We start from the raw sequence: 14,864 nt of genomic DNA, 5'->3' as shown, positions 1-14,864 counted from the left end.
CTCAGGGCAAAGGTGGCCAGGCTCAAAGAGAGACACCCCTCTGAGTATAATGGTCTCACCCATAGGCATTTCCAGGCTCATGTTATTGCAGCAGGCTTCATTGCTATCACCCAGTTCAACTGCCCTTTTTTCCTTATATGTACTCCCCCTAGAATGTTCTCCCTTCTCTTGTCCCCTATTGGTCCGGGTTGACTGCAGTGCTCTGCCCCTGTTACCTCACTGGTTCCTCAGCTGGCTGCCCCCCCTCTGCTCCACATGTACTCAGTTCCCATTGGCCCTTGACCCTCAGATCCGCCCTTTTCCCCCCTTATAAAACCCAGTGTCCTCAGCCCCATGTGTTCTCTGTCCCTGGACGCTCTACATTGCAATAAACTGCATTTGGAGCTCCACACAAAGATCCATCTCTGACCTTGTCCATCAGCAGGTTAAGCCAGCATGCTCTGGGCTCTGGGAGTGCAGGTTGCTCACAGAGGCTTGTTGTGGATGTGCCACAGCACCAGAGATGGACTTGGTCAGGAGGAACCCCCTAACCCGATATGCTCATGCATTGTATTTTTCCTCAAACCAGGACTTCTCATTCCCAAACATTGATTGGATGGAGGGGGAGGCTGCAAGGAAGAGGAAGATGCCCCGGGACACCCGAGAAGGTGAGGAGGAAGTCAGTGCCCCTTTCCCCCTCTCTCCTGCTCCATCTCCCAGCCCAGCAGGGCCCTCAGCTGCAGGACAACCCTGCTGCCAACCCCATCCTGCCGGGGATGCAATGGGGGGATCTCCTTCCCCTTCCCTCTCGCATGAAGGCAAATCCCATCCTCTCCTTGTCCTTCCTCTCCCAGAGAAGAAGCTGAGAATGGAGACCAGGGAGGAAAAAAATCCCCACAGCAGAACCTCATGGAAGAGGCTGTTTCGGGTGGCTCACAGTGCAGAATTCCAACAGGGAGGACAATTCCCAGAGATCCCACAGGAGGAGGGGCTCCAAACCCAGGGTGCTCTGAGGAGGAAAGACCCACCCTGGGCCAGGAAGGTGGACAGAGCTCCTGCCAGAACTCAGAGCTCATGGTCAATGAGCAGCTTCATGATGGGGAGAAGTCCTACAAGTGTGTGGAGTGTGAGAAGAGCTTCAGGCAGAGCAGCACCCTGATCAGCCACCAGATGATCCACACTGGGGAATGGCCCTACGAGTGCGGGGAGTGTGGGAAGGGCTTCAGCTACAGATCCACCCTTGTGACCCACCAACGCATCCACACTGGGGAGAGGCCCTATGAGTGTCCTCAGTGTGGGAAGAGGTTTCGGACCAGCTCCAATCTCCTCCAGCACCAGCGGATTCACAGCGAGGGGAGGCCCTTCCTCTGCCCTGACTGTGGGAAGGGCTTCAACTGCAACTCCAACCTCGTCACCCACCGGCACATCCACACTGGGGAGAGGCCCTACAAGTGTCCCCAGTGTGGGAAGAGGTTTCAGAGCAGCTCCAATCTCCTCCTTCATGAGCGGATTCACACGGATGAGAGGCCCTTCCACTGCCCTGACTTTGGGAAACGCTTCAGTCTCAACTCCACCATTCTCAAATACCGGCACATCCACACTGGGGAGAGGCCCTACGAGTGCCCCCAGTGTGGGAAGAGCTTCACCAGCAGCTCTCACTTGACCAGACACCAATGGAGGCACCAGTAAGGGAAGCTCTGCAAATGCCCCAAGTGCAGGAGGAGTTTCGTGCTCTGCTCAACTTCATTCCCCTTTGGAGAACCGACGTTCGGTAGAGCCCTGGTGATCCCTGTCCCCCATGATCCATGCTGGGAAGACCCTTGTCCCTTTTCCTGCCCCTGCTAATGATATGATGTGGGCCTGAAGAACATGAGTGTCTGGCCATTGCCGTGTCATTACATTCACTCCAAGCTCAGGTCATTGCCAGGGGCAGGAAAGGGACTCCCACTGTCTCTCTCTCCCCTGAGGAGAATGGTGTCCTTTCCAGACAGGGAGAAATTACAGCCAAGCAGATGCAGTGAGTTGTGTTTTAGTTTTCCCTGCAAACAGTTTAATTATCCCTTCTGTTATCAATATCTTGTCTGTTGCATTTGTTCCTTATTTCATTGGTGTTCCAAATAAATGGTTTTTATCCCAGCCCAGGATCTTTGCCTTTCATGCTTTCCATGGGAGGCGGGAGGGCAGCGAGGGCAGCGCAGTTTTAGTGGGAGCAGGAAATTGGGGAATCCCATTCCTGAACCGCGGCCGTGGAAACCGAGCATCCCAGCTTGTCCCAGCCCTGGTGGCCATGGCAACAGCCTTGGGAGCGGGTCCCTGGCTGGGGCTGTGGGAACCTCTTCCCTCTGGTGCCCAGGGACAGGAGTGGAGGGAACGGCTGCAGCTGAGTCGGGGCAGGCTCAGGTTGGATGTCAGGGAGAGGTTTTTGCCCAGAAGCTGTTGGGCCCTGCCCAGGCTCCCCAGGGAAGGGTCCCAGCTCCAGGGCTCTCTGAGCTCCAGCAGTGTTTGGACAACGCTGCCAGGCCCAGGCTGGCATTGTTGGGGTGTCCTGTGCAGGGCCAGCAGTTGGACTGGAGGATCCTGATGGGTCCCTCCCAGCTCAGCCAATTCTGTGGTTCTGGGATCCCATGAGCCTGGGGATGGGGCTGCCAATGGTTGCCATGGCAACGGGCTCTGGCTGCAGGCCTGAGCTGGTGTCCATGGCAACCACCCCTGGCATGGGGTCTCCATGGAGCTGCTGAGGGACTGAGCATAGCAACAGGGGGCTGGTGATGGTTGCCATGGAAACTGACCATAGCAACAGGGTCCTGGTGATGGTTTCCGGCTAAGGAACAGATTTGTCACAGGCCCTCAGAGGGGTTCCATGGGGACTTTCCAAGAGTCTCCAGGCTGTTCAAGAGCTGGAATGTCACAGGTCAACACAGGGGCTCCATGGAGACCTCCCAGGGCTTTCTGGGGATGGTAAAGAGCCCTGTGGTCAGAGGCAGTCACAGCCATTCCATGGTGACATCCCAGGGCACCTTGGGCTGCACAGGCACCAATCTTTCACAGGCACTCACGGGGTCTCCATGGTGACATCCCTGGAGTCATGAGGCTGCCAAAGAGCCGGGATGTGCCAGACACTCACAGGGGTTCCTGTCATGGGCCCAGTGGGAGCTTCAGGCAAAGTCTATTAGAGAAGCTCCTGTTGGGTCTCGAAGTTCAGGAAGGATCCCCAATAGCCCCCACAGGTCCCCAAATGTCACTGTGTATCAGAGATGCATGGATTCAGATCAGAAATCTAAGGGCTAAAAGCCACCTCTTTTTTCAATCCTTTTCTTTTATGTCTTCATTTGCTACATGTGGACCTCACTGATCATTTAATCGACACATTTCACATGATTCCCCAATTAAGACAACACCCTTCAGTAAGCAACTTTTCGGACAACAGCCAACTTATTACAAATATTGTCAGGGCACCAGTTATTGATGTTTGTTTTATGCTGGGCCTTTCTGGTGGCTCCCTGGATGGGGGAAACCCTCCAGTAGCAATTCTGTGCCAGGTAAAAGGAGATGCACAGAACTGTTTCAGTCTTCAGCTTCTTGTTCATTGTCATCTAAAGTTTTGCATGCTGTCCACACCAGGCTCTGCGTGCTGGAAAAGCACCACAAAATTGCCCCAAAATATACAGTTTGAAGCTCTTTTAAAGTTGTTTCATAGAATTACCTCCTAAAACATACATGATTTCTACTTATCTACCAATAACTCATTCCTTGACTGTCCACATAACCTCTGCACTGTGCTTTCCTTGACCAATCACCCTGTGCCACCAACACTGCAGATAATGGAGTAGATGAAAAAGAAGACAGGGACTACACCCCAATTCCTCCATCTTGCTTCCTATCTACACCACACTAAAAATCCCAAAAACCTAAAATTCTCACCCAAGTAACATACTATACTACTCTCTATTACCTATTTCACACTTTGGTAAATTCTTATCTGCCTCAAAGTCCTGAAAGTCCTCTCATGCAGCAGTCTGTGGCCTTTGTACTGAAGTCCGGCTAGCAAGAGGGCAGCCAACAGCCCACTGCAGTCGGGGGGAGTCAGTCCTGGTGGCAGGGCCCCAGGGCTGACTGCTTCAGGCACCCCTCGGCGTCAGAGGCCTTGGGCTGTGCCTGCAGGGACGAAGTCTCGGTGAAAGCTGCTAGGTCAGTTGAAGAATTAAGAGTCGGACACTTCCTGGGGTCCAAAGAGGTTTAATGCCTCTGGCAATCTGACATGGAGGGCCAGGGACCAGCAGGGAGTGACAAGGAACAGCGAGAGAACAGGGGTTATAAAGGGAGGTGGAAACCGAGGGAGGGGTTTACAACAAACCAATCTGGGAAGGCTGGGGGATGAGCTTAACATAACTGGCATAATAGGGAAACCAATGAATACAAAGTAAAGGAGGGGCCCCGGGACCTCAGCCAACCACAACCCCGAGTGAGAAGAAGGCTCTGGAAAACTGGGAGGAATGGGGGGTGATTGACTGGGCCCAGGGAGGAGGAAAAGTTTACTTAAAAGGGAATAAGAGGGAGGAGAAATTATATAACATGGGTAATTGACACTAACCGAGGGCAGGGGTAACCATAGCAACATAACTGAAAGTAACTACTGGCGGGAAAACTAAGGAGGGCAGAACCATCTTACACAGAACGGGGGGAAACAATACATAACATGAGGGAATATTACAAAAAACTTAAAAACACACTACAACATGTTTACAGATTGGTATCAGCAATGTCCAATTGATATTGGCCTCCAGTTCCTTCTAATGCAGTCTGAATAGATATGAAAATCAAGACCCTTCATGGCTGCCAATCAATAACACTTTGTCCCCACCCCCTCCCCCCTATTCACCTCATACAACCCCTGGCCCTCCTTTGGATCAGGAATGGTGTGGCCAGCAGGAGCAGGGCAGGGATTCTTCCCCTGTGCTCAGCACTGCTTGGGCAGCACCTCGAGTGCTGTGTCCAGTTCTGGGGCCCCCAATTTAGGAAGGACATGGAAGGGCTGGAGTGCGTCCAGAGAAGGGCAACAAGGCTGGGGAGGGGTCTGGAGCACAAGTCCTGTGAGGAGCAGCTGAGGGAGCTGCTGCATCAGGGGAAATTTAGGCTTGACATTAGGAAATATTCTCCACACAATGGGTGATTGGGCCTTGGAATGAGCTGCCCAGGAAGGTGGATGTGTCACCATCCCTGAAAGTGTTTAAGGAAGACTGGATGTGGCACTAAGTGCCATGGTCTGGGTGACAAAATGGTCTTGTGTCCCAGGTTGGACTTGATGCTCTCCAAGGTCTTTTGCAGCCTGGTTGATTCTCTGATGATTGTGATACTGCAGGGCCCTGGGGAAGCCAGGGGCCATTGTGATACTGCAGGGCCTGGTGGCACTAATAGGACCATGATGGCACTGTGTATGACATGGCAGCACAGAGCCAAGGGGCCATTGTGACACTGTGGGGCTGAATGGAAGCAAGGAGTCCATTGTGACAGTCTGGGTCCTGGTGGGACCACAGAGGCCACTGGGACACTGCAGGGCCTTGTGGAACCAAGGGTCCATTGCGCCACTGCGGAACCAAGGAGACCCTTGGGAGAGCATGGGGACAATGGAATCAAGGGACCTTTGTTCCATTGCAAGGACTCTGGGAACTGAGGGAACAATTGTAACACTGTGGTGCCCGGTAGAACCAAGGGCCCCTGGTGACACTGCAGGATGATGTGTCACCAGGGCTCCATTGTGACACTGCAGCACCAAGGAATTCCTTGTGGCACTCTAAGGCCTCATAGAACAAAGAGGCCACTGTGACCCTGCAGGGCCTTGTGGAACCATGCAGAGCATTGTGACAGAGCAGGATCTGGTGTCATGATGGGGCCATTGTGACACTGCAGGGCCCCATGGAAGCAAGGGGCCAGTGCTGCTCCTCAGGGACTCCTGGAATTAAAGAAACATGTTTGACACTGTGATGGCCCTTGGGATGAAGAGGCCATTGTGACACTGTGGAACCAAGGAGAGCATTGCTGCACTGCCAGACCTCATGGAACCAAGGATCCATTGTGACACTGGAGGGCCTTGAGGGACCGTGGTGCCATTGTGACACTGCAGGGCCCAAGGATCCAAGGGACTTTGGGACACCGAGGGGTCCCATGGAACCAAAGGGACATTGTGAAACTGGGAGGCCTCATGGAATCATGGAGACCCTTGCGACACTCTTGGGCCTCACGGAATCGTGGTGACACCAAGTTGGCTGGGAGTGTGGATCTGCTAGAGGGTCGGAGGGCTCTGCACAGGGACCTGGACAGCTGGATCCAGGGCCCAAACCCAACAAGGTGAGGTTTAACATGTCCAAGTGCCGGGTCCTGCACTTTGGCCACAACAACCCCTGTAGATCTACAGGCTGGGGACAGAGGGGCTGGAGAGCAGCCAGGCAGAAAGGGACCTGCAGGGACTGATGGAGAGCAGGCTGGTCACGAGCCAGCAGTGTGCCCAGGTGGGCAAGAAGGCCAATGGCTCCTGGCCTGGATCAGGAATGGTGTGGCCAGCAGGAGCAGGGCAGGGATTCTTCCCCTGTGCTCAGCACTGCTTGGGCAGCACCTCGAGTGCTGTGTCCAGTTCTGGGCCCTCCAATTTAGGAAGGACACGGAGGGGCTGGAGCATGTCCAGAGAAGGGCAACAAGGCTGGTGAGGGGTCTGGAACACAAGTCATGTGAGGAGCGGATGAGGGAGCTGGGGTTGTTTATCCTGGAGGAGGCTCAGAAGAGACAAGGAAGTGTCATGGCATAGATTAGACTTGATGATCTCCGCGGTCTTCAACCTTGCTGATTCTGGGGTTCTCTGGAACCACCCTTGGAGCAGTTGCAGGATGAGCCCTGGGCCTCCTCTTCAGAAGCTCCAGCAGCCCAGGTCCCTCAGCTTCTCCTGCCAGCCCCAAACCCATCCTGTCAGTCCTGCAGAGTCTCTGCAGCTCCTCCTCATTGCCCAGAACAGGGAGCCCCAGAGCCAGACACAGCAGCCCAGATGTGCCCCCCTGGCCTGGGGTGCCTCTGGCAAGGGAGCAGCACCAGGCACTGCAGGAGCCTGCAGACAATTCCTGCAGCACTTGTAGGATGATCCTGCTCCCCAAGGGATGTTCCCAGGGGCCAAGTCAGGATCTGCAATGGGGAGTGGGGCCAGAGAGGAAAGGGCAAACAGGGATGGGTTGTTTGCAGGGGAGGGGACAGGGCTGCAAAATAGGAAGAAATTTGTGCCAGAAAGAGTAAAGAAAGCGAAGTTGAAGCCAAGGAAATACTGAGGGCAGTTTGGGGGTGGCTGCCAGGCAGCCCTGGCTCTGAGCAACAGCATCTGCAGTGCGACGGGAAATTCCCAGCTGATGGGAACAAACTTTCTGGCTGAGTGCAGAGGCCAGGACAAAGCTGAGTGGTTTCCCTGGTGTCCCCCAGCCCTTGCTGGCCCCAGGGGCTGGTGGCATTTGTGCTCCCTCAGGTTCATGTCCCCACACCAACACCATGGGGGTGCTCCCCCTGCTGTGTGCAATGCAAACAGGGGCTCCTGAGCCAGTGCTGCCGTGTCTGTGCCTGCAAGGATGGGGCACCTGTGTGAGCTGGGGAAGAGGCCAGGGCTGCAGAGGGGGAATGTTGTTGGCAGCTCCATGAGGATGCTCTGGGACACGGCCCTGGGTTGTCCAGCACTCTGGGGATGAATCAGCCCCTGCTCTGCTGCTCCTTCCTGTCTGCCCCAGGGCCCTTGCAGAGCCCCAGCCATGCTGTTTGCCCCCAGCCTGCCCACGGCCAGCCTGGGGCTGCTCACGGGGCTTTTCTGTGCTGAGCATTGGCCTGGGTGTGTTCTTGAGAGAGCCTGGGCAAGGAGCCTGGAGCCCCCAGGGCCTAGGCTGAGGTATCTGCGCTGCCCCAGCAGTGCCCATGGCTGTCCCTGCTGCAGGCCCGGCACTGCCCCCCCCAGGGCTGTGCCCGGCCCCGAGAGCACTCAGGTCCTGCAGCAACACCAGGGCCACCAGGGCAGCGGGGCAGGGCCACGGCAGCAGCATTGGCAACACCAAGTGCTGCTGCTGCTGGGCACAGCTGCTGGGCCAGCACTGATCTGCCTCCAGCTCTGCACACAGACATTGCTGCTGCAGCTCCAGAGAAGGCAACAAAAAGGCATCTCTGCAGAAAACTTGCTGGGAGATCCTTTAGTTACTTTAAAGCCACCGATAGCCCAGCCCGTCATTGAGATAGTCTGTGGCTGCAGGGAATGTGGAGATAAACAAAATGTGAAATGGTACAAACATTGACATTTATTTGTGGACAATATGAATATCTAAAACAAAGGAGAAAATACCACCACAACCAAATCTACAAGAAGTATAAAGATTACTTTTATTACAAGTGATTTACAGAAATAGACCAGCAGTTTAATGTTTCTAAAACCATCCAGTCATCAGTGTCCACACTGCAGCCTTGAGCTCCTGGTTCCTCAGGCTGTAGATGAGGGGGTTCAGGGCTGGAGGCATCACTGAGTACAGAACTGACAGGGCCAGATCCAGGGATGGGAGGAGATGGAGGGGGGCTTCAGGTAAGCAAATGTGCCAGTGCTGAGGAACAAGGAGACCACAGCCAGGTGAGGGAGGCAGGTGGAAAAGGCTTTGTGTCGTCCCTGCTCAGAGGGGATCCTCAGCACAGCCCTGAAGATCTGCACATAGGAGAAAACAATGAACACAAAACAACCAAAAAACAGAAAAGCACTACCCATGAGCAGACCAAGTTCCCTGAGGTAGGAATTTGCACAGGAGAGCTTGAGGATTGGGGGGATTTCACAGAAGAACTGGCCCAGGGCATTGCCATGGCACAGGGGCAGGGAAAATGTATTGGCTGTGTGCAGAAGTGAATAGAGAAAGGCACTGGCCCAGGCAGCTGCTGCCATGTGGGCACAAGCTCTGCTGCCCAGGAGGGTCCCGTTTGCAGATGGACACGTAGCGGTCATAGCCCATGATGGTCAGGAGATAGTACTCAGCTGACATGAAGAGCATAAAGAAAAACAGTTGAGCAGCACATCCTGAGTAGGAGATGGTCCTGGTGTTCCAGAGGGAATTGTGCATGGCTTTGGGGACAGTGGTGCAGATCATGCCCAGGTCGCTGAGGGCCAGGTTGAGCAGGAAGAAGAACATGGTGTGTGCAGGTGGTGGCTGCAGGCTACGGCGCTGATGATGAGGCCGTTGCCCAGGAGGGCAGCCAGGGAGATGCCCAGCAAGAGGCAGAAGTGCAGGAGCTGCAGCTGCCGCATGTCTGCCAATGCCAGCAGGAGGAAGTGGCTGATGGAGCTGCTGTTGGACATTTGCTGTGATGCCTTGGCATGGGGATCTGTAAAAAATTAATTACGGAATAGTTGGGTTTGGAGAGGACTTTAAATATCCCAATACAACCTGGGGGCACTTTCCCCCCACTCCCTGCCCAGGGCTCTGCTGCCTGGAGCTGTCCCTGCCAGCAGCTGCTTCCCTGTGCCCAGGGCTGGGCCCTGCCAGTGCTGCCAGAGCCCAGCCCAGCCCTGGGGGCTCAGCTCTGCCCTGCAGACCCCTCCCAGCTCAGGCACTACCCAGGGGCAGCTCTGGCTCTGCAGGCTCTGATGGCAACATCAGAGCAACCCTGAGGAGGCTGGAAAAACGAGACTGATCCTTTATCGATTTCTGTCACTGCCTGGTTTCCTAAGATCTGAGAAAAAAAAAATTCTGAACTGACAGATGAATATCTGTGTGCCGTTTCCCATCCAAACAACACAGAGCAATAGATTATAAATCAGGAATTTCCCTTTTATGCAGTCCCTGCATTGCTGTGCTCCCTGTATAATCTGCTTAGAAATGTTCTGCAGTTAAATGCCATGCTGGGAGCAGTCCTGAACAATGCAGCATCCTCACCACACAAGGAGGACACTTCCAAGCCTTACCAGCTGTCTCCTCCCACCCAGGCCTTGTCCCCCAGTGCTGGGAGCAGCTGCCAAGGCTGGCTGACAGCTGTCCCTGGCAGGCAGCAGAGTCCCTGCCCCAGCACAGCGCCCTGGGCTGCAGGACCCTGCTCTGCACGACAGCCCTGGGCACCCCTGGCTGCTCTGCACAAGAGACAATCAGAGAATGTACTCACAGCGTCTGTAGGCATTGGGATGTTCCAGCTTTAGGAGATGGTTCCAGGAGCTGCAGATGCATTGTCCTGCAGCCAGAGGTTCCTGTGCCAAGGGCTGGCAGTGATTCTGCCCCAGACACTTCTCAGCACCTTCCCAGCCCTGACAGATTAAAGCTCTCTGTGCCTCTGTGCTGTGCCCGGGGTGGCTGCAGGCTGTGCCCCAGCCCTGCTGGGCTGGAGAAAAGCGGCTCATGAAGAGAAATGTGCTTTTGAAGCTCTTCTTGGTTACCAGGAGCTGCCTCTGTGCCAGGAGCCCAGCCCAGCTCAGCAGCACAGACACAGCACAAAGGACTTTAATGAGCCTCTGGGGCTTTGTGCTGAGGCCCTGAACATCAGTCCCTGAGAGGGAGCTGAAGAAACCTCTCCAGAACTCCAAGTCAGAATCCAACTCCAAACTTTCTTGGACTTTTAATGGGTCCCACTGAGGGACACAACTGAGAAAGTGTCCCCAGGCCCCAGGCAGAGCAGAGAACTGGAGGCAGTGCTGAGAGGTGGGGACAAAGAGAAGCCAAGTCTTGGTGCCCTGGGGCACAGCAGCAGGGTCTGTGCCACCAAGGGCTGTGAGGAGACACCTTGTCCTGAGGCCCTGGGGCCTCCTGGCACAGCCCCAGCCAGGCTGGGCACTGTCAGCCCCTTGTCCTGCCCTCAGCATCCCCCCCTAGCCCACATCCCAGTGGCCTCAAGGATCTGCTGGAAGGAGTCTCTGGGGAGCCTTGCTCAGGAATGGCCCTGGGGGCTCCTTCATGCTCCCAGGGACTGCAGGTTTTTCAAAGGACTTTGGGTTTGGCTTTTGCCTTGGAGTCTCTGAGAGGTTTTTGCAATGATGGCCTCCAATTATCTGCTGTAATTAGTCCCTGGAGAGGCTTTGTCAGTAACAACACTCAGTGGGGCTCATTAATGCTTTCAGATACTCAAAGTTTTTTAAGGTACTTTGGATTTTCCTTTCCACACTGAGTGTCCAAGCAGTTTTTGTGCCATCTTGGCCTCCAATTCTCTCCTACAAGGAGTCCATGAGGAGCTTGTGTTGGGGATGGACCTTGGTGGGACCCATGCCTTCCTTGAGACACTTTGGGGTTTTCTTCTGACTCTGACTCCAGGAAAGGTTTGTGCAATCTACTCTCAGGCCCTGTGCTTCAAGGGCTCAGCTCCAAATGCTCATTAGGATTAAGCAAGTTCTGACAAACCATGGCTCTGCCTTGATTTCCATCTGGTCTAATTCAGTTCAGCAAGAAGTTTTCCTTTTACAGTTATGGAGAAATATTTCAAAGATCTTCTATGAAATAGGTAATCCTTTTTTAAAGAGTGTATTTTATTGCTGTTCTCTTTAAAGAAGAGGTGATTGCAGCATTCTGTGATTGATATTGATGTAGGGCTGCTCCTAAGGAGGTCTGGCCAGGTCAGTGAAGCTGTACCTTGGAGCTGACTCAGTGTGCACAACCTTGCCTAACATTCCCAAACCCCACAGGAGAAACTATTTTTACTTTCAAAAATTTAAATTCTTTATTAAGGTTTTTTCAAAATACAACAGAAGACTGAATAAAGAAAATAACACAGTGCCGGGAGCAAAGGATTCAGTCACTGTGTGCTTATCTACAAAATGGATGCTCTGTCTTTTATACCTCTAGCCCCTCCCAAATTCTTGTCAATTGACTCCTTCTTCACTGTCCAGTGGTGGAGATCACCTTGATTGGAGGTCAGGTGCTGCCATAGTAACAAGCCGACCCTCCCAAATGCCCCAACTACTGAGGCAATCCTGTGATAACAATGCAAGGGGGAGGGTAACTATACACCTACAAAACTTCTCTTTACATATATTTAGTATTCACCCCTTAATTGTGAGAGTAAACCATTACTCAACTGAGGATTACTCATCTATAAGAAACCCCCTTTTTCTTTTTCTAAGTCATTTTGCTCAAACAAGTAAAAAATTTTCTCTTTCTCTTGAATGAGTCATACCAGCATTTGTTGATGTGGGCAAGGACAGTGGGAATCTATAAAGTCAGAGGGTTTTTAGGAAATGGTTAAAAAAGAGTATTTAGGCTTTAGGATGTGGCTTGAAGTTCTGTTACAGCAGAAAAGTTTCTCAAGCAAGTAGAAAAGTTTCTCAAGTAAGCAGAAAAGTTTCATAAGCAGTAGATGTGACAAATAATAATAGGACTTTGAAGATTTGGCTTTAGGATGGCAACAAGTTTATTTAATGTATATCTTTAGAAGGTTACTGTGAATAGAGTTCTGTTCTTTGTTTCTTATGAAATAGTCTTTGTTTTAACTACCATTACATATGTTTTATAAGGTTGGATGGAAAGCTTGTCAATATGTCTTGTTTTGGTGTGATTGGCTAAAATCTAAACTGAGATGATTTTATGTCATTCCGTTTTATCCCACCTTCGGGGGGCATTTCCCATTAGGCCAGCATGCTGTTAACATCTAACAATGTTCTGAGGCTGATGTAATAATAATAATAATAATAGTAATAATAATAATAATAATAATAATAATAATAATAATAATAATAATAATAATAATAAAGCTGGTCTGAATTTGTCCAGTGTGGTCCATATTTGGACTTTTTGCTGCGGCAAGTGGGTTCTTCCTCTCTTAAGACGTGGGTTCCTGACACCATTGGATCTATAGCTACCCTGGTGCCCCAACAACTGGTGCTCCGTGTGAGGAAGCCCGTTCGAGGATGTAGATTAGAAGAAAAAAGAAAAATCGTGGATTTCCCGGCCGCTGGAGACCCAAGTGTTAATCAGGAAGACTGTATCATATCTCCCACCGAAGCCAAGAAATTTGTAAGTAACTTTTCTCAAGAGAGCGCTTGGGTAACAGTTTTTTGTGTTAAAAGAAAACAAAAATGGGAATGAACTTATCAAAAGTTGAATGAGATGTTTTTTATCAATTAGAGATATTGTGACAAGAGAAAGGGCACCCTGAAGTTTCAAAAACTGAACTTAAAAACTTACTTATATGGGTTAAAACAAATACGCAAGATTTAAATTTACAGTCTGCCTTTACTTTTCATTTTTAGGATCATATAAACTGAAAGATTTATAATCTAGTCACTCTCAAAAAAGATGAAAGTCTAAAAGAATTGATGCCCATTTCCCGAGCCCTGATGGAATGTTTTAAACAAACTGACAATAATAAGGTGAACTCAGACTCAGAAAACCAAGCTTCTGGCTCTGTCTCTTTAAATTCCAGTAAACCAGAGACTGTGTGTTCAGCGAATGTAACAAATGTTGTTTCAGATGCTGATTTGAACTCCACTGAGAAAAATCTTCCTTCTCTCTCTCTGGGAAAAAATGCGACTTTTTCGGACTCTTCTTTGCGTTGTTCTGTTAATGTAAAAATATATGACTCTTGTAAGGGGGAAGGGAAAAAATGTATAGATAATGTTAATGAGAAAGTGAATGTATTTCCTAAATTAGTTATGCAGGGACACTGAAAGCTGGTTTAGATTGTGATATGCCTGAAGTGGAAACTGAGGGTGTTTCTTCCACTCGGGAAATTTTGGTTCCTGGGAGTTCTGGGAATTCTTTTTCAGTTAAGCAAAAACCTGGTTTTTCTGGTATTTGTCAATCCATAGATGCAGAGAAAGAAAAAATTCGCTTTAATTCAAAGGGTGGAGTCCTTTGAAAGGATGGATAACTCTCAAAAACCTGAAAAAACACGGGTTGAGTTTTTTCCTCATTCTTGTGATCCTAATTCTTGTATTTAAAACAAAACCATGTAAGTTTAAAACCTGGATTTGGAATTCTTCAGCTGAGTTTTTCTTGGCAGGGAGACAATGTGAAACTTGTGGTAAAGTAGCGAATTCAAGGTTAAAGTGTGGCAATGTTCCCAGAACAGGGGAACACGCTCTGTCCCGCTTTGGCCGCTTCAGGCTTTGTTTGTTGCGGCCCTGCTTCATGGCGGGGCCCAAGGGGCTGTGCTTGAGGTTTCTGAAATTTAGAGGCGTGTCTCATACATGCCGCCTGCGAAGGAAGACTGATCTTTATCATCAAGCCATTATTGACATACGGGTTAAATACTTCATATGACTTCTGCATATGCAAAGTGAGCTCAGATTGTTGTACATTAGCAGTAACTACTTGATTCGGGTTCTACTTGAACTTTCTACATATCTTAGGAGATATTCAGATAATCTCTACTCCTCTCAGTAAGCAAGGTCATGATTGAATTGCTGACATTTTCTTCGTGCGACTGCTGACTTCCTCTCTCGTAACACGATATTCAGTGGCCTTCTCAGCTACCACATAATAAGCTCCACACGCTCTGGAGCTGGCGAGCTCCGAATTGCATACCGGACAAGAGTACAGTGTTCCTTCAGGAATTGATCGGGGCCCAGAGTGACTAGAAGGTTTGAATTTAATGATTTTCAGGATCAGAAAATGTATTGATTAGAAGAAAGGGAATATTCAAACTGTCATTGATCAAAGTGACAATTTTGATTCTCCATTAAAATTACCGATTGGTCATACATTAATCAGAAACTAGAAAAGATTTGGATTTAAAGAAACAATATCTTGCTTTACCAGTAAAATATGGAAGAAATATAGAAATCCAAATATGAAAGACTCAATCACCATGATATAAAGGAATTACGACAGGCTTTGAAAGAAAGTGGATTTTCTTCTCCCTATTTTAATAGTGGTTGAAAATATTTTTAACTCTTATGATTTAGTTCCTGCTGATTGCAA

At 50.6% G+C, this 14,864-nt stretch overlaps 1 protein-coding gene across 1 annotated transcript; it reads left to right on the top strand.

The window, feature by feature from the left end:
* Positions 1-1,053: 1,053 nt before the first annotated feature.
* Positions 1,054-1,668, top strand: LOC135461104 (zinc finger protein 586-like). The gene has a single exon (XM_064738092.1). It carries the CDS (start codon positions 1,054-1,056, stop codon positions 1,666-1,668), a length of 615 nt encoding a protein of 204 aa, XP_064594162.1.
* Positions 1,669-14,864: the final 13,196 nt, after the last annotated feature.

Source organism: Zonotrichia leucophrys, unplaced genomic scaffold, assembly GCF_028769735.1.
Source record: "Zonotrichia leucophrys gambelii isolate GWCS_2022_RI unplaced genomic scaffold, RI_Zleu_2.0 Scaffold_171_100846, whole genome shotgun sequence".
Lineage (NCBI taxonomy): Eukaryota > Metazoa > Chordata > Aves > Passeriformes > Passerellidae > Zonotrichia > Zonotrichia leucophrys.
The sequence above is the reverse complement of the archived record's forward strand: the minus strand, read 5'-3'. Positions and strand labels throughout refer to the sequence as shown.